The following is a 24,625-nucleotide window of genomic DNA, read 5'->3' on the forward strand; positions in this document are numbered from 1 at the left end:
AAATCCTGACTCGTCCATGTAAACCCACTTAGCGACTTTGTGCAAGTCACACCATCGTATTGGATGGCAATGGCAAACCCACGCTGAAGTTTGTCATGATAGAGTCTCCTTAAGTTGGAAACGGCTTGAAAGGCACACAACAAGAAATTCTACTTGAGATTAACACTTGGATTCAGCCCAGTAGCAACCACTTGTTTCAGACAGGGCATCCTACGCCAACACAAAATGCTTCTTTGTCAAAAGAATATACATCTCTGCATACAATGTCGGCTCCCACAGTGAATACCACTGCTACATTACAAGAGTAAAAGGCATGTGTGACGCCTGCTGAAATGTGCCTTGAAGGGCTCCCCATCATGTAGGTTTGTGCCATGTACAAACAGAGTAGGAGGGTCGTAACAGAAAAGACAAAAGGACCATAGAAGCCCATGTAGGCTACAATTTGGGATGACAGACAAATGCAAACCTTGAGTGGGAACGAGGACTTAAGAACCAAGATTGGCACCACCCTGCGTTTTCCCATAGCCAGCCTGACAGGGCTGTTTTTTTTTAATTCCAAAACTCCCGAAAAGCTTTTAAAAAGTGAGAGAGAGAGAGAGAAATAACAATGTAGTAGATCTCGCGGGAGCTAATTAGCAACTCCGAATCCTTGGAGGAAAAACCCAGGTTTGAAGCTGAATGGCAGCTTCCCGCCTCAAAGGCATCCTCCTGACTCTCTGCCGAAGCCGATCCACGGTCTTCTGCATTGAGGTTGGCAACTATTGTTGCTCCAGGCGGCAGCCCTTGCCAAACTTTCTTTGCTAGTTGCAAGGGGAAGGCAGTCCTTTGAAGGCCTGGTGTGTCAGATTCCCTGCCTTCCAGTGTCCTTGAGCAACCTTTGGGGCCAACTCCACCTTATTGCAAAGAAAAGATAGCAGGAGACGCAAGAAAAATGCATTCCTTCAAGATAGGTCTGGCACCTTTGAAACATCACCTTTAGGGATCAATGCGTCCCCGTTCACCTACCGGTGATGGTAGGAAAAGACCAGAGTGCTTTACGAAACAAAATAAAAGTGTAGGGATGGTTCATTGCAAAGTCCTTGGTTCAGGAGACTCATCTTACTTCTTAATGGGACTCACTTGGGGGAGGGAAACTATGCAAGACATACTTACAACAGAGCTGGATTTCATTGGCAACCTCGTGTTGAAAACCTCTTTGTTGCTTCAGTAAAGGCACAGGAGAAATCATGCTTTTGAGTTGACCTCTCTCCAAGAGAAGGAAACAGTTATTTGGACAATTTTGAGAACTTCAGAATGAAAATATCAAATGGCCCGTTTACTGCAACCCGACAAATGGCAGCATATGTTAGATTCCAAAGAGTCATGCTACTTTTTTTCTCTCCTTACAAATGTGAACACAACAACACATTTGCACCGACCGTCTTATTTCTGTTACCTGTAGAAACTCATCACAGTCACCCAAGCACACTATCAGCCTCATTTCCACGCCTAGTTTCTGACTTCTCCTACTCCTTTTCTTGCAGAGAGAACAACTTCATCAAGGACTTTCCTCAACTGGCTGATTTGTTGATGGTCATCCCTTTGCCAGTCGAAGAGCAATGTCGTGGGGTGCTCTCTGAGCCGCTACCTAACCTCCAACTGCTCACAGGTAGGAAGCTTTCACCATCCACTGTTATCTCTTTGGCATCGCTGGGTCTTGCTCCAGAGTTTGAGGACAGAGCTCACGAAACATCAAAGGATGGGACTCAATCACTTACCATTGGCCATGGGCATTCTCTTAACATGAGAATGCATGCTGGGGGGGGGGGTAATCTGATGGGTTTCTATGTTAGCTGAGGAGAAAGGAGAGCCATTCCTTTTGCTCTGAACCCCACCACCCCATCTCAGCACACTTGGTAGAACATATCCTTCCTCTAGTTCACTTAGTAAGACGTCTTGCGCTTCCATTCCAGTTGCACAGAAGAGAAATAGAGGTGGCGTTCTGCTTGGGATTTGCAAATGGTCTATGTGTGCACAAAATTGAATGGGATAGTTTTGCAATGTTCATATTCCCCTAGAATTCAGAGACATAACTGTGTTAGTCTGGAATATCAGGATGCAAAGGAATCACGTAGCACCTTTGAGACCGACCGAGCAAAAGTGTTGCAGCATAAGCTTTCGAAGACTTGGTCTCCTTCCTCAGAAGCATGGAGTAAAGTGGTGCCCAGGAAGGACCTGGATGATCAGACTGTACGAATAGCCGTAGACATGCAAAACTTGTGGATACAGTGATAAAGAGACAAGTTCAGTTTTAACAATGCTTGTTGAGGGATAAAAGGAAGAAGTAAGATATTGCTTGAGGCCTGGATGGGTGGATTGCTATATGAATGGTGGAGGGAGTTTTGGAAAGTGGTGTGTGCCGGCTGGGAAATAGAGAGAAGATGTGATAAACTGGCCAAGAGTTTTCTTGTGAAGCTGAAGTGTTAACACTGGTTAATGTGTACTGTATGTGTACTGTGTACATTTTAATGTGTACTGTATGTGTACTGTGCCATTGCCCCTGTTCTGGGAATTGTTAAGAATAGTTTTGCGATGGCATGTAATGTCCACCAGTGTTCCCTTTGGAGATCCTAACTATATGATTCGGATAGCAATCATAGTCTGAGTAAACTGTTCCTCCTTAGCCTGTCTCCTCCTTGAATTTTGACTTCTTGAACTTGTTGCAGGCGACATCCGGTACGACGAAGCCATGGGCTACCCGATGCTGCAGCACTGGAGGGTTCGGAGCAACCTGTACCGAGTCAAGCTCAGCACTATCGCCCTCTCAGCAGGTGAGAGCAGCCACCTCGGGATGAAGTTTACAGCTGGGAACACAGTTGTAGCTTTCTGCAAGGACAGGCAGGTTTTTCCAAACACACTGCTGAGGCTCGAAATGGCTGACATATGTGCTGCTTTGTCATATCTCGGTGATAAAAATGTGTGTATCTCACATATTGGCCAGCTTGCTTCCCAGGAGGCATAGAGAACTTACCCATTTCATTGTGTACACAAAAGATCACTGTACACAAAGCAAAAGTAGCTTTAAAGGCAACAGAAGGCAGAAGATCAAAAGAAACTGCCTTTATACTACGTTAGGATATTTGTCCATGCAGCTCAGTATTGTCTACTTTGACCAATAGAAGAAGCTTTCCAACTTCTCAAGTAGGGATAAACCTGGTATCTGAGATTGTTTAACTAACGGGGCCGAGCACTAAAGCTTCTACATGCATAATGCACAATCCTTTTGTTTGTTTCTTTGCTTGTTGTGCGTCTTCACGTTGACGCCAACTTGGCAACCCTACCCTGCTGTTTTCGTGACATTTGCATGCACCTATTTGTTTTCGGAGATGAAAATGCACAGAGCAGTGACTCAAGCTGGTGGTTTTAATCTTTAGTTCTTCCGCTTGTTTTGGAATTTAGCATCCAGCAACCCCTTTCTAGCTTGGTTTTTCTGGGATGTCCAAAAGATTGGGATGGTGAAGGTTGAGAGATGTTGAAGGTGAAGATCGGAGAAGTCATTATGGAGATAGGACTCCCAGAAAAAGCGTTCATTACAGTCTTTACAGTGAGGGCTGTTCGACAGTGGAACAAACTCCCTCGGAGTGTAATGGAGTCTCCTTCCTTAGTGGTCTTCAGAGGCTGGATGGCCATCTGTCGGGGATGCTGGACTGGATGGCCCTTGTGGTCTCTTCCAACTCTACGATTCTATGATTCTTGGGCTGCGTGGGTGTGCACACGTTTGCCACATTTGCATTTGTCTCTGATCTGTTGTTCTTTTTTTATGACACCTTTCCGCTTTTCTTAGGCTTTGCAAATGTCCTGAAGATCCTGAACAAGGACAGCAGCCGAGAAGAGCTGCTCTACTTCATCCAACAGTACGGTTCCCACTACATCGCTGAGGCCCTCTACGGATCCGAATTCAGCTGTACGATCCGTTTCCCCAGCAAGAAAGTTCAGCAGCAACTTTGGCTCCAGTATCAGAAAGGTAAGAAACATCGAGATAGGACAACACGAATCTTTTGTCCCCTTCTCGCCCACACTGTACAAAAGGAGAGTACTTTTCATTGAAGGCTTGGGATGACCCCAAGCATGAGTTGCAGAACCGTTTTTATGTTGAATGGCCAAGGGGTCCCTATCCACCACCGCTGCCTGGGGTCACTGCTCTTTCTCTGCATTGCACCACATCTCCCCCTCCCTTCCGTCCATCTGCATGCCCCGATTTCGCCTCTGGGGCTAGTGCCGGCATCTCATTTCCGAGCCCATCTTTTCGCCCGCTTGCCAGCCAGCCCCCTTCGAAAAGTGCCGTGGGTGATTTGGGTAGGATTCTATAAATGTGACATAATTGAGCTGTCTGGGAATGGTTCCGTTTTATCGCTTGTGACAATGACGGTCTTTAAGGAAGTATATTAATTCAGCAGCCGACTCATTGTGCAACGCCATAAATAACCAGACACATCATTAAACAGGGCAATAAACTTTGGGACTTTGAAGTGCTACAATTAGGTTAGATTTCTAAAAGTTCAGCAATTTGTCGGAGCGGCTCCACCCACCATCTCCAGGAAAGAGAAAGGCGGCAGGGAAGAAAAACTATACCGACGTGTCCTTTTACTCTTTCCCTGCCTATATCCATGCACCCGCCCCAGTGCTTTTACTCCTTGTTACTCCCAGTTGATTCTGGATATTGGATATTTTTTGCAATATCTGAAGGGAAGTGATGAGATGGAACGGACTTGTTTTCTCCTCCTGCAGAGACCAGAACACAAACCAAAAGGCTTCAAATTACAAGGGGAAAAAAAGATGCCACCTAAATTTCAGAATGATTTTTTGTACAATGAACTGGCTTGCTTTGTAGGATGCTTTTTAGGGCGTTTGTTCTAGTCTTGCCCTCTGGAGCAAGAGACAACAAGTGGCTGCTCCGTCTTGTAAATAACAGCCCTGCAGATATTTGCAGACCATGATCATATCTCCCCCTTTAATCCCTTCCTCTCCAAGCTGAGCTTTTTTCAACTCTTCCCAGATTTAATACTTTCCGAATCATTGTAGCAAAAGGGATTGACAAGAAAAGTAGGTAGGCTCCTGCCTCTTTTTTTATTTAAGCATGGCAACCCTCTTCATTACAATAATTGAAATGGCACAATATTCTTTTATGTTAGGTTGTTTCTTGAAGTTCGGGCCTGATTGTAGCGAAAGAGAGACAGCAAAAGAACTAGTCGTAAAATAGTATTAAAAAACTCCTACCCACTCTTTCCAGGGTGGTCTTTTCTTTCCTCTCACAGCGTTTATCCGCATGGCGGGGCTTTGCCGAAAATGTATTCACAATCCACCCTACTTATTTGTTTTGTTCCTTAACAATGACAAATGGGGAGAGAAATTGTGGAGGTGTGTTGATATCCCTCCTGTGCTATTAATCTTCCTCGCGGTGTAATTTATGGCGAGCTTTAAAAATCTTCAGAAAAACAAAAATATGAGCACAAGGAGATGTCGTGGGAATTAGGCGGTGCACAATTCACACCGTTGTGCATTTAGGCAACTGGGTTTAATCCTATAGGAGTTGTCAGGGTCTGGCTAGCAGTTTGTAAATCTGGGGTGCAATGCATCTCCATAGAGAGGGCTTATCTTGCCAGAAAAGCAATACAGTAACTATTGTGGTACTTGCTTCTTTCCTCTGGGGAACAGGGTCCCTGGATGTCACTCCAACTTGGTTTGAGAAGGGACATGGGTTGCACCTTCAGCATCCAAGTAGACCCATCTCAGATTAACAATACCTGGATTCAGGTCCTCCCATAGCTTTGGGAAGGGATATGGGTTGCAACTTCAGCATCCAAGTTAGTAGACTCACCTCGAATTAACAGTTCCTGGGATCAGGTCCCCACATAGACATGAAGCTCTCCTTTGGCCAGAAAGTCACAGCGTCTCAGGCAAATCTATCTCATATAGGGAAGTTGAAGCAAAAGGCACAGCATTGTCTTCTTGATCTTGATCCTCTAGAGTTGGGTAGGAACTAAAGAAAGCCAGAGTAGCAGTGATGCTTGGTAAAGGAGAAAGCAATAGGAAAAGAGGAAGAATGCATTACAGATGGATCGTCTCCATCAAGGAAGCCATGGCTTTGAGTCTGGAAGACATGAGTTGGCGAGAGGGTGACTTGGAGGTCTCTCATTCATGATGTTGTTGTTGTGTGCCTTCAAGTCATTTCCAACTTACGGCAACTCTAAGGCGAACCCGTCAAGGGGTTTTCTTGGCAAGACTGGTTCAGAGGAGGCTTGCCATTGCCTTTGCCTGAGAGACTGTGACTTGCCCAAGGTCACCCAGTGGGTTGCATAGCTGAGCTGGGAATTGAACCCTGGTCTCCATAATCATAGTCCAACACTGAAACCACAATGCCATGCTGGCTCTTATTCATAGGGTTGCCATAAGTCGAAGTCGACTTGGCAGCAGCTAACACAACAAAGCAGGGAGGAGAGGTTGATAAAGTTCCTTTATGTATACCCACAGAGATTTGGTGGCTATTTGCAGCCGTTGCAATTATTACATCTGCTAACTGCATATGAGGGTATGTGTTTTCTGTTTCCTCTATCTACCAGTGTAATTTGTTTATTCAGGCCCTGAAAACAGCCTTGCCACCATTGGGTGGAAGGCAGGGGGGTCAGGAGAGAAGATGAAGTGTTTTTAATAATACAGGGCTCTTTTTCCTCCCCCTTTTTATCACAGCGCACGTTTAATTCAATTTTCCCTCTATTACGCCGCTTTCTAAAATGCCATACACCCAGAAAACAAAAGTCGTCGTAAAACACATAGTTTGCACTTCTGAGAAAGCCAGCGCCAACCTGTTTATGCTTCACAAATGTGTACATGAAGCAGAAATTTGGGGTGGTTCAGGTCCTGCCAGTTTGGAAGTGGAACTGGGCTGTCTCAGTAAGACAGCAGCGGCTTTTAAAAAGAATATATATAACAAACTTAGATACCTAGAAATCCATCAGAGATACCTTTATTGGCCAACAGAAATGCACAATATACTTGCTGCGAGCTTTCAAAGCTCCATGCAACAAGTATATTCCTAAAGTAAAGGTGTCACTATCTCAGCCACCCATGTGCCTTTCTATGGACTGGCAGATGATGGCACATGGACTGGCACCCTACTTAAGAGCAGTACTGTTGTACCATTGGCTCACACAACAGATTGGATCGGAGTAAGATTTCTTGGAAAGGAAAATGAAATTGAGAAGGGAGGACTGTGTGAGACACAAGCGCATTGGAAAATAAAAATGTTCCCTCCACCAGTCAGTCCTTGGGCTGCAGTCAACAGAGTGGAACAGATGGTGGGGACTTAACTTAAAACTGCGATGTGGCTATTTGGCTAAAGCTTGGCAGTCAAGTGCTCCGTCAGCAGAACTGAGTGGGCTTTAAGTCCACTTAAATGAATCTATGGCTTTCCAAAACGCTCTCTGTAGTGGCGTATTTGCTGCAAATAGATGCTCCCTGGAACGGCGTGCGGGGCGAGCGCTTATAAATAAAACACAATATTGCTCTCCCTGAGCCAGTCGGGCAAAAGCTGCCAGCGAGAGCCAACTCGTAAAAAGGCAGACATCTCACAATGTGCCCACATCGTACGCACACCCAAGCACACAAATGATAAGGAAATGGCCATAAATGCAACGTTTATGGAAGAGTCGACGCTGAAGAAGTTTCCCATCCAGGTAATTATCGGTTGTCTGAATTATCCCTACATATGGAAACCTGCCCTTTGTAACTTGGGTTGGCATAGCGTCTCACTGGCACTATGCAAAGGGGCCAATCTCTCTCACCAGCTTTTTCTGTCAGTCATGCATTTGGGATTGTGACTCACAAACCCTGCATTTGAGGCATTTTGACAAATGCAGTCTGTTTAGAAGACTGCAGGCTGGGTATCTGCAAGGCAATAGTTGTTGTGTGTCTTCATTTCCATCTTATGGCAACTCTAAGGTGAACCTATCATAGGCTTTTCTTGGCAAGATTTATTCAGAGGTGGTTTGTCATGGCCTTCCCCTGAAGCTGAGAGCATGTGACTTGCCCAAGGCCATTCAGTGGGTTTCATGTTAGAGCTGGGGATTGAACCCTGGTTTTCAGAGTCACAGTCCAACACTGAAACCACTATGCTACGCTGGCTCTCTGAGACATACCTACAAAAGTGTTTTATCTAGGAATATCTACGTCCTCCATTGCAACTCTGTGACCAACCTTTGGAAGAGTTGCACTGGTAGCGCAGTGGCTAAATGCCATTACTTCAGCCACAAGGTTGTGAGTTCGATCCCAGGGCTCCAAGGTTGACTCAGCCTTCCATCCTTTCATAGGTTGATAAAATATGTACCCAGCTTGTTGGGGGCAATTGGTGCAAACCACTTAGAGAATAGAAATGTAAATCCTATTGCTATTTCACTAGAGGATCTATGGATTCCTAGAGAGAAGCTATGACCCAAATCCATGAATGATCAAATGTGCAAAAGTCAAAGCGGCAGATGTGAAGGACTGATTGTACACCACCAACAGTTAACACCCTTCACTTCCAGCAGATTTAACACTGGTCAGTCGTGTCCTATTTAGATTTACCAAGCTGTTTTTTCTTTCTTTTGCCACATTGGAGGGTGGGTTTCGCTACCCCATCTGGGGCTTGCCTTGGGTGTGTTAATTCACCCAGCTGCAGTTTCACGCTTCATCTGACCACGCTATAAGTGCCTATCAGCTTTTTGAGCAAACCCGTCCATTGCAATGCCGGCAACGTGGCCCTTTGCCGTGGAAGGAATTGAGATATGAAGCCAGGAGGGGGAATCGAGAGAGAAAGAAGGACCTTCCGCCTAATAAAATAAGAAGCCCCTTTGCCCATCTCACAGACAAGTAGCTTTTGTGCAAGGTGCAGAGTAGTGGAAACCCATCAGGCGGTGCAGCGGTGTGGAAGGCCGGATATTGAAGGTGGACGGCTAAACGTATCATTTGTCACATTTGATCTTATTTACTCCACTTTTTCCTTCCCTGGCAAAAATCATCGACAAGAAACATGACCTTCCAAGACATTTTCTTTTTTTTTCCAAGAAAGCAACACAAGAGTCAAGGAACAATCAAAGAAAACCCCAGTAATTCATCCCACCCTGCAGCCCCCTTCGTTGCCACGACAAACAAATGTTCAGTCCTATGTTACTAGAGGATGCAATTTTTGTTTCTTCTGGTGGATTTTCTGCAGTCCCGCTAGACTACTTCACATTGAACAAAGGGCTCCAAGTCATACACAAAGACACACAACCAGTGTGAGGGTTATATTGGCACCATCGGGATAGAGGAGATCCTATTTTTGGCAGGTGTGTACTGGGCCTGTGTTGTTCTAAAACTACGGTAGTGGCAGTGAAACGTCTTGTGGTGCATCGATTATAACAATGCATTTTAAAGGACTTGTCTGTGGGAACATGCTGCTATCTAGCATAGTGAAAAGACCAATAGAAAAAGGAAACACTCGTTGAGCGCTGTACATATGAATTGGTGGGAGGTGATATGGGATGGTGATAGTGCAATTGCTCACTATTAGTACAGCCTTGAAAACAAGCCCACCCAAAGCGATCAGCTTCTTTGCTTCTCCAGCAATTTTTATGCGGGGTGCAAAGGAGTGAAACAGCTTCCATCCCTTCACTTTCAACCTGTAGGATGGACTTTGATGTAGGCTGGAGTTAAAGTGGCATCAAACTGCATTATTTCTAGTGTAAATGCAGCCTGGATGACTGTATGTGTTTTAATCTATGTTGTACCACACCTCCAGCCTGGGGCAGAAGCAGCTAAGAAATGAAGTGTATTATTATTACAGTGAGCCCTTGGTATCTGCTGGGGTTTGCTTCAGGGACTTGGTGGATACCCAAATCTTTGGATGTGTAAGTCCCATTATATACAACAGAGTATTATTATTACTATTATTACTATTACTATTATTGCAATGGGCCCATGGTATCCACTGGGGTTTGGTTCAGGGACCCCTGATGGATCCTTTTTTGAATCTTGTAAGCTGCTCTGAGTCCCAGTTTTGGGGAAAGTGTGGGATATAAATAATATAATAATAATAATAAAACCACCCAAACCCATGGATGCTCAAGTCCCATTATATACAGTGGGGTAATTAAAAGATGTCCCTTACATAAAATGGTAATTTTAATTTGGGAATTTATGTATTTTTAAAATATTTTCAAGCCCTGGATGTTTAAATCTGCGGATAAAGAACCGACAGATACGAAGGGTTGGCTGTGTAAACCAAAAGCCACCCGTTCCTTCCCCTTCTCCCTGACTAAGGTTGCACTGAAATCCATCATTGAACCATGCACAAAGAAATGTTTTATATATATTTAAAGCAATCATTCGCTGCTTGTTTTAAAGTAGCCTTCTCAGATTGCTGGAGAGATGTGGCAGAACAGTGCGCCACTGGTGTGGCCTGCAACAGGTTCTGCAACTGGCCTCTTGACCCACTGAAGGGAGTAAAGTTTTAATTATCACCTTTAAAGTTTGTTTGGATTTGTAGTTGTTAACTTATCTCTACGTAGTCGTCATCCAGATTTACACATTTTTCCCAGTGTTTCTTGACCCTCTGGATACCGTTATTGCAGAAGTCTGCAGATTGCACCTTACGAGGATTTTACACTTTAGTCACTTCTGGCACAACCTGTCACAAAAATAAAGGACACAATGAGCTGATTTTCTCAACATCATGCACTTAGGGACCAATGAGGACACTGATTGTATCAATATACCATCGTAACTTCTGGGTGAAAATTATTATTTTACGATACCCCCTCGTAAGGGACCACTGTATGTATATATGTATGTATGTGTGGGGGTATGTACGCATACATATATATACATATACATGTATATATGCACACACACACAGTGGTCCCTCCACATTCACTAGGTTTAGGGGTGAAGGACTCATGTGAATGTGGAAAAACCACAACCAAACAACATACTATTCCCACTTAGGAATACTATTCCTCTCACACACACACGAACATGTACAGAAAAGGCCTATATTTCATTTCACTGCACACAAATGATTGTGGCACAATCTGCTTAATAACTATGGCACCAGTATGATCTAGCCCCTCCTGAGACAGAGGCACGTCTTTTTGGATTTACCCCCCATTTAAGGGGTGGAGTACCTCCTCAAGTGGTAACTGTAGATCTTAATGCAGTGATCCCAACAGTCCAAGACCAAGAGCTGTCCCTTGGGTGTGACGGCGATGCCGACGGGGCACGTGAGTCCTTCTCGGATTAAGATATTATAGCCTCCCCCTTTGGGGAAATGCAGGATCTCTTTCCGGCTGCTGTCGGCCACAATCAAGTCCCCCCGGGAATCGACGCACATCCCCGCGATGCATCGGAAGTCCTCATTCTCGGAGAAGAAGTGGCTGATTTGTCGACCGAGTTGCCCGTCTGGGCCAACGGAGCCGATCGAAAAGCCGCCTTCCAAGTGATGCTCGTGCTGACGGTTTTCAAGATTCAGGCCCAACCCTTGGGTGAAGTAAATCGTCCCTTCTGCATCACAGGTGACGAACTTTGGACGCACGGCGCTGCACAAGCAGCTGTACTTTACCACCCCGACTCCACGGTCGACGGTGAAGCACCACAGCTTCCCTCCTTCCACATCCGTCACGACAAACTGTCCGGATGGGAGAGCAGTGATGCCCCAAGGCTTGCTCAGTTGGCTCCGGTGGCACGCCACGCAGTGCCCGTCGATGGTGTACACTTTCACCGAATTGTCGTAGCTGTCGGTCACGCCAATCAGGCCATGACAGTTCATGGTAACTGACAAGGGAGTCAAGTTGGGCAGATCTGCACCCAAGAAGCTGAGCACAAAGCTGTCAATGCCGCTGGGGCTCCGGCGGATCTCCTTCAGGAAGCCCTTGCGGGTGAAGACTTGGATACGGAAGTTGCCACGGTCAGCCACAAGGACCTCGCCTTGCGGAGTGACGTGAAGACTGACAGGCAGGTTGAAAGTCCCTGGTGTATTGCCTTTGGAACCCATCTTTTTGAGAAAGTTGCACTGTTGGATGCTGGTGGTGGCTTCTGGCATCCTTGGCTTGGCTGGTGAAGGGCAGCTGGGCAGAGAGGTGGAGACTTCCTGAGTCATATCTGCCTCCCTAAAGGACACCGAGGCCACCACTGGTGTCTCCATCAGGGATTCCTCTACATTAATGCTCCGTGGCTTCTTAACCACTTGTCCGATCTGAAGCGGTCCAACATGGCCCACTTTAAGCAGCTCCACCTCTTGGAGGGTCAGCTCTTTTGGGAGGCTGTTCATCAATTCAGGCTCCTCCTCCTCCCCTTCTTCCTCGAGGAGAGCAATGTCCCCCTGTTTGATTTTGGCCAGGAAGTAGTCGCACCGTGACACAATCTGCACCTCAGCGATGTTCAGAAGGTAAGCTTGCTCCTCCATGATCTGGCTGTTGACCTTCTCCACCTCCGAGAGGGAGCTGGTGAAGAACTTGCGGGACCGGGCCAGCTCTTCTTGGACCTTCCTCTCTTCTTTGCTGTACTCCTGGAGGACGTTTTTGTACCTCGCTTGGAGGTCCTTGGAAACCCCTTCCAGACAGGTCTTCCGTTTCTGAAGGTCCCCCATAAGTTCCCGTAGGCGACCGAGCTTGGTCCCAAACTCCCTCCTCCGTTCATCTGCCGCCTCTTTGATGGCCACCACCCCATGCCCTTGTTGCATGTGGTCAACCTCCTTGCAGGGTTCGCAGAGAACCAAGCCACAGCTTTTGCAGAAATGCTTGGGCAGCCGGCGTCCGCAGGCCTTACACATCAGGAGGCCGACGGTCTCGCCGAGGCCCGCCGTGTCGATGATCTTCAGCACGGTCAGGTTGTCATTCAGCTGGGCCAGGCTCGTGATTCGGGTGACTTTGCTACAGAACGGGCACCGGATCCCATTGATGCTATTGGCCAAGAGCTTCTCAGAGCATTGCCTGCAGATGGTGTGACCGCAATGCAACAGCTTGGGCCTCAGGTGCTCCTCGGTGAAGCACTCCATGCAAATGGGGCATTCTAAGACTTCGCGCAACGCGTCCGAGTTGACTTGAGGGGCAGCGGCCATGGCCTGGTTGTCACGGGGAAGCCGGTCACATTTATCCCCAAACCTTTCCAATCCTATTTGGGAAGAGAGAGAGAGAGAACAGAGATTGATTCCTCACCGCTGCTACATAACCTATGCAGTATTTTGAAGGCAACCATTTCAATCATATCCCCCTACTCTGTCCATTTTTTGGCATGCTTGTTACACAGATTGTGGTGTCTCAGATGTTAAAATTTCCTAAATCTTGTGTTTTGGACTTCAACTCCTAGAAGCCCCACCCAGCTTGGCCAATTGTCAGGGATTCAGGAAGCTGAAGTCCAAATCATCTGGAGAACCAAAGTTTGGGTACTACTGCTTTAGATGAGTTGTGCTTGATCCATGATTCCCACACATTTGTCCTTTTTTGGAATGAATGAATGAATGAATATATTCAAGCCATAGATGCTCAAATCCATGGATGCAGAATCCGTGGATAAGGAGGGCTGACTGTATAGCTACATGGGAGACATTGCTTAGCAAAAAAAGTGCATGCTGGTGGTACAGAAAGCGATGGGATCATTAAATGTCTAGACTTTGCAAACAGGAGGATAAAGTAAATGGCATTGAGAACTGATACAGTTTGGAGCTATAGGTAAACACACCAAAGCTGTCTGCTAACAAAAGGATGGCACTGTACCTTTGTACCTTTCCAGGAATCTGTAAATTGTGCTGGGAAAGGGAGCTGTTACGAAATATTTGTCTAAAGGCACACACCCCACTATGCCCACAACCCACCCTTTGCAGGAAAAAAAAAAATCAGAGGTCTGGGTTCGAGTCCCTCCTCGAGCATAAAAGCCCAGTGTGTGACTCTGGACAAGTCACACCTTCTCAGCCTCAGAGGAAGGCAATGGCAAACCTCCTCTGAAGGAACTGGCCAACCAAACCCCATGATAGGTTTGCCTTAGGGCCGCCGTAAGTCATACTTAGAAGCACACAGCAACAACACAAACATTTCCCACGCAGTTAAAGTGGATTCATAGCGTTATGTATGCATAGTGTAGACTGGCTCCTGGTTTAAGCTGGGGACAAGGTGAAAGGCAGTTAATGCAGATTCCTAGCACTATAAATGCTGTGCAGATGGGCCACTGGTTTAAAGGTGCAGGCAAGGAGAAAGGCAGCTGAAGCCGATTAATCGAGCTATAAATGCACAGTGTGGATGGTCCCTGGTTTAAGTGTTCATGCTCCAAAGGTGAGGACAAGGAGAAAAGTAGTTAAAGTGGACTGAAAGTGCTATAAATGCACAGTGTGGATGGGCCTCTCTTTTCAAAGGAGAAAGCCAGTTAAAGCGGGTTAATCACACTATAAATGCAGAGTGCGGATGGGCCCGATTGAAAGGTTCCTGCTCCAAAGGCGAGGGCAGGTAAAGCGGATTGAAGGGGCTATCAATGCACAGCGTATATGGGCCCCTGGTTCAAAGTGGGGGCGGACAGAAAGGCGGTTATAAAGCGGCTCCATAGCGCTATAACTGCACAGTGTGGATGGGCCCTTACTTTAAAAGGAGATAGTTAAAGTGGATCAGTCACTGTAAGTGCACAGTGCAGATGGTTGAAAGGTTCCTGGTGCAAACAAGGGGGCAAAGAGAGAAGCAGTTAAAGTGGATTAAATCCAGTATAAATGCACAGTGTGGATGGGCCCCTGGTTGAAAGGATCCTGGTGCAAACATGGGGGGATAAAGAGAAAAGAGGGCAAGTATGTATTCTAATCCCTTGATCATTCACAATTACACATCCCACATATATATAATTCTCTTTATATCTGCAAAGGGGTTTCAGCCTCCTAGAAGCCCTTCCCCAACCCAACCCTTTCTCTGGCATCCTTTTGCCAATGCATTTTCTGCCTCTGCAGAATGGGCAGGGAACTTGGCACCCGACTGCCTCTGCGTTGCTGCCAAAGGCTTGCATTTTTGCAAAGGCAGATTTTCTGCAGCAATGCAAGGATTTTGCAGGCTGGGTTTGGAAAGAGGGGTGTGTGTGAATAACAAAAAAGGGGGCTTGCATGGAAGAAGAGGGTGAGGGGGTTCATGGGGTCCCCCAATCCCTGCCCCAGACCCCCAAAACCCCTCCTTTGCAAGACCCCCAAAGGCCCCTCCCTACCTGCGTTTTCTCTTTCTTTCTCTGCTGCAGCTGCACCCAGCCTTTGTCCTTCCCGGGCTCTGCGCCTGCGCAGTAGAACCTCCCTCCCAGGCCAGGCAGCCCCTCCCTCTCTGAACCCTCCCTCGCGCGGGGAGACCTGGGAAATGGAGTTCTTTTCTCCCTGCTAGCTTTCCTAAGGTTGAGAGTTCGAATCCCGGAGATGGAAATTTATTTTTATTCTTATTTCTAATTTAATTTAATTTTTTGTACTTTCATAATTAATAGACAGCAAAGCTACATTCATCAATCAGTGCAAACCAGAGTGAATTACAGATAATAATATTAATAATAATAATAATACTTTTGTAGGTATCCCTGAATACACACCTTTTATCTATAATTTTCAGGGGCTTATCTGGGTTATTGCCTTCATTTATTGTTGTTTTGCTGTACTGTTTGTTGTCATGTTTTGTTTTAGAATGTATTAATAAATTTTAATTAAAAATAATTTTAATTGTATTTTAATTAAATTAAACTGTATTTCCACCCCCCTAAAATAGCTTTAGAGCCAACCCAGTTGCAAATGGTTTGTTTCTGCATTTTTTAAAGATTTCTTGTATTATATATGCTATATATATATATATATATATATATGCATTATAGATACCAGAAAAGATTTGGATCCACCCCTTTCCCCAATTTTGAGGGAGAGAATATTATATATATATTTATATATAAATATATATATATATAAATATATATATATATATATATATATATATGACACCTTTATATATAATAAGATATCTGGTTGTTGTTGTTGGTTGGAATATTTGCATATAGGATATTTTGCAGAGTCGCCCCAAATCTAAGCACAACATTCATTTATGTTTTGGGTAAATCTCATGTGTATCTATCGATCGATCGATCTATATCCTAAAGGTAAATTGATGCAAAATATATTTGTAGTACACGAAACAAGGTTTGCTTATAGGCAACCATATACAACCATCCATGGACTAACCAGGGCTGATCCTGCTTAACTTCCAAGACCAGATGGAAATCTGCTGTGTCTAAATATATTTCCCAGTTCCTTCCTCTGAAATACAACCTGGAGATTCATTGGTGGTCTCTCATCCAATCCCCAACCAAGACTGGCCCTGCTTAGCTTCCAAGACCAGACAGGATCGGGTGCTTTTTGGGTATCCGTTCGCTCTCCTTTTAAACCTATTGCGTTCTTGTCACCCAAGGGCTGAGCGTCCTACAAATGGCTGACTTTATCCGTTCTCTTCCAATTTCTGCAAGGAAGAAGCTGTCAACGTTTTTCTGATTTCCTTTCTTTTTATCAGGAGACCATTGCATTTGCTATTCACTGCAGGCCTCTAAGCCGGCAGAGGCAGCGGAGCGTGGCAGGAAAATCGTTATTGTGGGCAGACAGATAAGGGGAAGCATAAGAGTAGACTTTCCGCTATCCAATATCTTAGGGTTGCAAAGTTTGGCTTTTGTTTTTCCCTGAATATGAAATATTCCTAGTGGTTTGAGCGTTGGACTACGATTCTGGAGATCAGGGTTCGAATCCCATTTTGGCCACGGAAACCCAGTTGTCACACTCTCTCAGCCTCAGAGGATGGCAATGGCCAACAACAACACCCTCTGAATAAATTTAGCCAAGAAAACCCCATGATAGATTCACCTTAGGGTCACCGCAAATCAAAAATCATAGAATCATAGAGTTGGAAGAGACCGCAAGGGCCATCCAGTCCAACCCCATTCTGCCATGCAGGAAATCCAAATCAAAGCATCCCCAACAGATGGCCATCTATTCTAGCCTCTGCTTAAAGACCTCCAAGGAAGGAGACTCCACTACACTCCGAGGGAGTTTGTTCCACTGTCAAACAACCTTTACTGTCAGGAAGTTCCTCCTAATATTGAGGTGGAATCTCTTTTCCTGTAGCTTGCATCCATTGTTCTGGGTCCTGTTCTCTGGAGCAACAGAAAACAAGCTTGCTCCCACCTCAATGTGACATCCTTTCAAATATTTAAACAGGGCTGTCATATCACCTCTTAACCTTCTTTTCTCCAAGCTAAACATCCCCAGCCATAGAAACCCACTGGGCAGCCTTGGGCAAGTCACTCTCTCTCGGCCTCAGAGGATGGCAATGGCCAATCCTCTTTGGAACCAGTCTTGCCCAGAAAACCCCACGAAAGGTTCGCCTTCAGTCAGAAATGACTTGAAAGCACACAACAACAACAGCTACGAAGTTTGTGCTTGGGATGGTGAATGAAGAGATGCTTCATTTCTCCTCCATCTCTGGTCCTTTCACACTTCTTTCCCCATTCTAGTTTTCTCGCCCCCTCTTTCAGCAGGTCTCAGAGTCTTTGGCTTCAAAAACATATGGGTACAAAAACATATGGGTACGAGCATCACTAGCAGGAAGAAAGGAGCCCTCCAAGTCATAATGAAAGTCCCCGTCTGCATGCCTAGGAAACACATCGACAGCAATTAAAACGAAATGAGGTGTGTTGGGACAGGCACACCCTCGGTCGCTTGGCGTGGGATGAAAAGAAGAAATTAGGTGTTTTATGCCGTGTTGACTTTTGGTCAAAGTCTTTCTCTGTTTTTCTCCCCTTCCCCAGGATATTCGGGAGCAAAGAAGAGGGTAGGGGGCCATTAAGTCCTTCTTTTCCTCTCCCTGTTGCTCTGTTCCTGCCCTTGAAAGCCCCCGTTTTAATGAAATAATGAGAACCATGAGTGTGTTTTCCTGAAGCATGAGAAGATGGTGCCACTTGCAAGGGCAACCAGGGCTCATAAGGAGGCGAATGAGCTGGCATCGGAGGTGTTGCTGGATCACCCTGACCCATGCCACTCTATCAAAATGGTGACGGAAAGAAGGCCTGGCATCAGAAAGGTGTCTCAGTCAACCACAAGCTAGAAGCCTGTCTGCTGAAGCTGGGAATCGGATATGCCCCAAAGTTTGAACAAGGGGGTCTCTCTGGAGAAGGCCTTCAAGAAATCCAAATGTTCGTTGGGCGTTTGGTTGGAACGTCTTAGAGCTTTGGAAGATGGCAGCTCCTTCCTTTTTGCACAACCTTGGAAGAGGAGGATGGAGCAGCCAATAAGCGTGGGTGGCTCACTCCACCAAGTTGGAGAAGGCTGGGATCCAGGGCTTAATAAAAGCCCACAGCGGGCTTGCAAAACCATCCGGCAGACGCGAAGGTCACCGTTTGCGTCTCCTGGGTCTTCTGCAGAACTAGCACCTTGTAAAAGTGACCTCACTTTCTTCTTCAACGAGGCTTTATGAGAGCAAATTGAAAAGCTTTCAGCAGTCTGGTCTAGTCTGGCCCGGCTCGACTTGCCGGGAGCAAAGTTTGGATTGTTGTTGTTATTATTGTCATTATTACTTCATTTCACTTTTCTTTCTTTTCTTTCCTTTTTTCCAAAGGAGGACCTTTCTAAATTTAGGGGCTTGTGTCTGTGAAACTAGCATTAACCAAGAGCTGGCAGACCTTTCCGTCTGGTTCGTGGCTACGGCTTGCAAACTCTGAAGGCAAAGGTCTTGGCTAAACCAGAACTTCCCGAACTGTAATCCAGTCATTCCTAAATGCTGGTCCTCTGGGTGTTTCGGTCTTTAGTTCCCGAAAGCCCCCATCTGCTTGGACAACAGGAATCTGGGAGATGAAGTCCAACACATCTGGAGGACCAGAGTTTGGGAACTACTGCTTTAGATGATTTGCTTTGGATCAGTGATTCCCAAACTTTGAGCCTCCAGGTGCTTTGGACGTCAACTCCCAAAAGCCCCAGCCAACTTGACCAACAGTTGGGAATTCTGGGAGGAAGTTCAAAACATCTGGCAGACTAAAGTTTGGGAACTACTGCTTTCGGTTATTTGGACTTCAGCTTCTAGAAACTCTGAGCCTTGGCCAAGCTTTAATGATTGTGCAGAAGAGGACATTTCTTCTCTCTTGGTCACCTCACCTGCCTCTTTTCTTTGGTTGCCATTGGTTGAGCATTTCTACATACTCAACTGAAAGTTTTAAGTTATTACAGTGGTAGGAACTTAATGTAGGCTTGTGATGATAACAACGTGTGTGTGTGTGTATATAATTCTGTATGGCTGTTAATAGCTTTGTGGATGAAGAAGCCAGTGGTGCTTCGAATTCTTGCAAAACATATTCTGTGCCTTTTGGTGGGTCCGATAAAGGTCTTGCTGCTTTGTGGATTTTTGGATGTTGTTGTACTTTGTTACATAACCAAAATGGCTCCCTCTGGATATTTATATATATACAAGGGTAGATATTTGGGGGATAAAAGAAAAATTCATTCCTGGGGTGGGCAGAATTCATATTTGGAGGGCAATGCCCACATTCCCTTCTTTTCCGTATGGCTTGGAAGTACAGTGGAAATGTATTTGTTGTGTGCTCCAGCACACAAAAACCAAGAGCCATTGCTCCACAATTTCACTGGAGGGCAGCAGAAACTCACAGAAGCCAGGTTGACTAGGAATGGAAGATGTGTATATTTCTGGCGCTGTTTCAAACCCTACGCACTTTCTATGCTCATGCATGCTTAAGCGATCCCACCCTGGGAATTTTGTGCTGTCCTATACGGGAACTTTGGTGTGCATTGTGAGGTTTTTGCATGTCAAGTGTCTATGTGCAAATCACCAGATGGATAAAGAATATTTAGATTTTTAACAGATGTTTTTTGTACAGTTTTTAATCTGTAATAATAAGCAGCATGGTGTAAGAGTCTGAGAATTAGACTATGACTCTGGAGACCAAGGTTCGATTCCCAGCTTGGCCATGAAATCCATTGGGTGACTTTGGGCAAGTCACACTCTCTCAGCCACAGGGGAAGGCAATGGCAAAGCGCCTCTGAACAAACCTTGCCAAGAAATCCCATTATAGCTTTGCTTTCAGGTTGCCATAAATTGCCAATGGCTGGAAGGCACACAACAGCAGCAGCAAGCAACAACGACAACAACCTCTGAGAAATCATGGGCAATGAGAATGAGTTTATCTCTGCCCCGCACTGTCAGACTTGTTAGATTTTAGCATTTTATAAAATCGTTTTGGTGGCCTTCAACAAGGGCTGCATCCGCACTGCAGAAATAACCCAGTTGGACACTGTAAGTGACATGGCTCAGTGCTATGAAATTGTGGGAGTTGTAGTTGGTTCTCTGAGAGAGAACATTGCATTATCTCACAAAACCACAATTCCAAGAATTCCAAAGCAGGCAGTCAAAGTGGTGTGAAACTGGTTTATTTCTGCAGTATGGATGCAGCCAAGGTTTGGAGGATGTGACCACTTTTAGTAACCGGTTCCAATGCACCCCTTCCACCTTCTGCATCTGAATATTCTGCGTCCACCTTGGATTTGTTCTTCTTTTGATCTGCTGTGCTTTGTTTTTAATTCCTGAAAGGCAAAGAAAGGGTGAGGTTTCAGGGATCAGACTCCAAAGCCTTGAGAGATGAATGAATGTTGAGTTTGTTTGTTGTTGTTTTCCCTTGTTGGCAACCCCATCGCTGAATTGCTACATCTTGCCGCATGCATGCATACATGCGAGGGCCTTGAGGCAACTTCCGAAACACGTTCCAAGGAATCGCTTGCCAGCGGTAACCGCCTCCTATTATGATTGCTGGAGGAGACTGTGTTTTGTGTGTTTGTGGGTTTTTGTGTGTAGGGGTTTAACAGTGCATTTCCCAGATAATGGTATCTGGGATTTGGCTGTGGGACGTAGCCCCTGAGTAAGTTTGCATCACTGCTGTTGTCATGCGCCTTCAAGTTATTTCCAATGTATGGCGACCCTAAGGTGAACCTATCATGGGGTTTTCTTGGCAGGACTGGTTCAGAGGGGGGTTGTCATGGCCATCCTCTGAAGCTGAGAGAGTGTGACTTGCCCAAGGTAACCCAGTGGATTTCCATGGCCGAGCCCTGGTTTCTCAGGGTCCTAGCTCAATGTTCAAACCATGCTCGCTCTCTCTGCAGAATACCTCTCTCTACAGAGATTAGAAATAATGCAACTGACACCACTTGAAGCGCTCTAGTTCCTTCCTATGGAACGCAGGGATTTGTAGTTTTACAAGATCTTTAGCCTTCTATGCCAAAGCATTTTGGTGCCTCGCCAGGTGACCATATATCCTAGCTGCAAAGGAGGACAAGGCACTCCAAGATCCCTATGATGAGCCCATGTTTTGCTGCAAAATCCCTCTTGTGTTTAATATGACCCTCCTTCAGGCAGAGGCTTATAATTTTAACGTTATTCTCTTTGTTTTTTCCTTCTCTCCTTCTCCCTCTCATGGATCGCTGCTGTCTCCAAACTAGAAACGACCGAACTCGGCACCAAGAAGGAGCTGAAGTCCATGCCGTTCATCACTTACCTCTCAGGCCTCCTGACGGCTCAGATGCTCTCCGATGACCAGCTGATCTCAGGCGTAGAGATCCGCTGCGAAGAAAAAGGACGGTGCCCTTCGACGTGCCACCTGTGCCGCCGTCCGGGCAAAGAGCAGCTCAGCCCGACCCCAGTGCTCTTGGAAATCAACCGCGTGGTCCCCTTGTACACCTTGATTCAAGACAACGAGACCCGGGAGGTGAGTGGAGAGCAGATGCAAATAACAGCAACCATTTTAAGCACGGAAGAGAAGCTCTGACTTTGGAATCACTGGATGCTTTCCTTTATGCAAACCCCAGAAATTTAGAAGTACAATTTATGGTCTTTTGGGGCAATTGTTATCTCCAAAATTGACTTCCTTTTTTTTTTGGAGTGCATTCCATTGTTACCATTTCTACTCCCTATGTATTGGTCCTCATATAAAGTACTGTATGTACTCATGTATAAGTCTAGAAATTTAGGTATCTGCCCTGGAAGCACTGACCCCACTCTACTCTCTCATCCATTCAGCCTTTATTATGAGTACAAATAGTTATGTTTGCTGTAATTTTGTAAGTTCTTTGGCATTGTTTTCCTTTACTTCGACCTTTTCTTATATGCCCCTACGTTTTACCCTCGACCTATCCATGGGTCATATCAAAATCCATAATTTTGGCCCCAAAATGTGCCCTCAACTTATATATGAGGTCGTCTTACAGTCAACTATATACAGTAGGCATGAAATTCTCTTTTACACACAGGACAAGTGCTTGGAGTAGTTATCATAATCTGAGCAACGCCTCAAGCAGAACATCTGAGATCCATCTTTGGCTTCTGTTGGATTTCCATGTGTTGATTTGCATGTAAACTAAGCATGGGCTTCTCTTTTACACATATGACTAGTGCTTTGTGCATTTAGCACAATCTGAGCAAAGCCACAAGCACAACATCTGAGATCTATCTTTGGCTTACATTGGATTCCCACTGGATTTCCATTAATCTGCATCTTTTGTTTCCCTCCAAGAGTGATAGAGGAGTATCAGAGTACCCTCTTTACATGAGATTGGTTTGCAGGAGATGCGCATGGTGGGGAGAGAGATGAGAGATCATATAAAGCAATAGTAGTAACACTCATGACTCTAGATCAGGGGTAGGAATTCTGTAACCTTGCTATATTTTTGGGACTATAATTCGCAGAATCCCTCACCTTCAACTTTGCTGTCCAGGCCTGCTAGACATGGTAGGTCTGCAACATGGAGGACCCAGACAAATGGGTCCTAGAATAGACTGAGCTGGAAATTTCCCAGGATGGCTAAAATGAGACTATCATACTTAATCTGCCAGGAAGAGTGATGTTTCTCGTCTCCTCTGGCAAGGCAGCCCAAGTGAGTTGTTCTTGGTCAGGAAGGAAAGTTCCTGGAATAAGCCATCTGATAAACCTTGTCAGATCAGTCCCTCCAGAAGCATCCCAGCCTTGACCCATTTTGAAAGGACATTTTGCAATGGAGGTGGGCGTGAGGAGCCGAGGCTTTGGCAAAAGACAGCTGGCATCAGCTGGGCGGATGGATAGATGCCGGCAAGGGCATGTTAAGCTGGGTCAGGAGGTTTTGGGGAAGCTGGCACAAGTCCTACGCACTTCGGATGTGTAGGTAGGACTGGAAAGGTCTCATCCAGGCTAGGGTGAATGGAAGAACTGGGGGGATTGTGCCCCTATTTTGGGGGGGGAAAGGAGCTGGGTTTGCCAGCAGACAATGGGTAAACACGCCAGGCAGCGATCAATGTAGTCAAAGGGCCTCATCTGACATCATGTTTTCCTTTACCAGAGCACTTTTTGGAAGGGTGCCTGTGGCAAAATGCACACAGAAAACCTTATGTGGGGATGGAAAATCCCCACATGGTGTTGTTACTACTCCCCCTCCTCTTCTCCTCCAAGATGCACAAAGAGAAGTAGCACACAATTATTCCTATATGCTGCTATTGAGCATATCTGGGGGGGGGGGAGTATTCCATCCCAGCAATGTTATATATATATATATCCCTCCATGCGGGAGACATAGAGGGGGAAAGTAAAGAGGTCGCAAAAGCCTAGTGAACTTGTAGATCCTAAAGTGCCGTTGGAGAGCTAGCGTGGTTTAAGGGTTGGACTAGGACTCTGGAGTCATTTCTGACTTATGGTGACTCTAAAGCCAACCTATCCTGGGGTTTTCTTGGCAGGTTTCTTCAGAGAGGTTTTGTCATGGCAATCCTCTGAGGCTGAGAGAGTGTAGCTTGTTGTCCAAGTGGGCTTCCATGGCCAAGCAGAGGATTCAAACCCTGCTCTCCAAAGTCATAATCCAGTGCTCCAACCATGACCATCTTTAGATTTTCCAGCTCTCGAAATGGATGCAGGTGGCGCAACAGCTGGATCTTATAGTAAGCACCAGGGAGCTAAATGATGGATGGTTTTAGCCCTTATAACACACACTCCTACTTACATCAACTCTTCATATTTGTTTTTCAAGAAGAGGACATAGATTCCTTAGCAGGGAACATGCTGTCCATGTGGAAAGTCCAACATTGAGCTCTACTATGCTCATTTAAAAGGGTCTGTTCTCAAGTGATGAGAGATGCTCCACCAAAGACCTCCATCCATCTGCTGCTTGTTGATGTCAACAAGACTGAGCTGGAGGGACAAAAAGCTGCTCGCAGACAGCTTTCTTAGGAAACATTTCCTTGCATTTATTCTTGCTATAACATCTTATTTCTTCTCTCCCCCCCCCCCCTTCTGTTCTGTTTTGTTTTTGATCTCTCTCTTTCGGTGCCTTTCCCCCTGCGTCTTTCCCTCGCTCAGCTTGCCACCTCCTTTCTGTCTCCAGACCTTTTCTGCAACTCTTGTCTCATCTCTTCCATGCCTTTGTAGCAATCTGTCCTCTGCTGGCTGAGAGAAGTCCTTCTGACTCCAGAGTCAATCAAGGGTAATTCGGAACAGGCATCGAGAGGCCCCCAGTAGGCAATTGTGGTCACTACTGTGGAAAATATATATATATGAGTCAGGTCTCCCGACTCGGAGCATG

The 24,625-nt window shown here is 45.7% G+C and overlaps 2 protein-coding genes across 4 annotated transcripts in view; one reads left to right on the forward strand and one right to left on the reverse strand.

The window, feature by feature from the left end:
• The window catches only part of ASTN2 (astrotactin 2), a 320,421-nt gene that overhangs the window by 238,514 nt on the left and 57,282 nt on the right, over nucleotides 1-24,625 (forward strand). For both annotated transcript variants that reach the window (XM_042479280.1, XM_042479282.1), the window contains exons 14-17: nucleotides 1,524-1,648; nucleotides 2,706-2,810; nucleotides 3,824-4,003; nucleotides 21,527-21,792. In XM_042479280.1, the coding sequence (XP_042335214.1) occupies nucleotides 1,524-1,648; nucleotides 2,706-2,810; nucleotides 3,824-4,003; nucleotides 21,527-21,792 (676 nt within the window). The remainder of the gene's footprint in view (nucleotides 1-1,523; nucleotides 1,649-2,705; nucleotides 2,811-3,823; nucleotides 4,004-21,526; nucleotides 21,793-24,625) is intronic.
• TRIM32 (tripartite motif containing 32) lies at nucleotides 10,991-15,315 on the reverse strand. Of its 2 annotated transcripts, none has more exons than XM_042479283.1 (2): nucleotides 15,223-15,315; nucleotides 10,991-13,164 (listed from the first exon to the last, which is right to left on the reverse strand). In XM_042479283.1, the coding sequence occupies exon 2, from the start codon at nucleotides 13,109-13,111 to the stop codon at nucleotides 11,165-11,167; it is 1,947 nt and encodes a 648-aa protein (XP_042335217.1). In that variant the 5' UTR covers nucleotides 13,112-13,164; nucleotides 15,223-15,315; the 3' UTR covers nucleotides 10,991-11,164. The 2 variants fall into 2 exon arrangements, with proteins under 2 accessions (XP_042335217.1, XP_042335218.1); XM_042479284.1 differs by having other exon boundaries at nucleotides 15,227-15,298.

The sequence above is a fragment of the Sceloporus undulatus genome, chromosome 7 (genome assembly GCF_019175285.1).
Source record: "Sceloporus undulatus isolate JIND9_A2432 ecotype Alabama chromosome 7, SceUnd_v1.1, whole genome shotgun sequence".
Taxonomy (NCBI): domain Eukaryota; kingdom Metazoa; phylum Chordata; class Lepidosauria; order Squamata; family Phrynosomatidae; genus Sceloporus; species Sceloporus undulatus.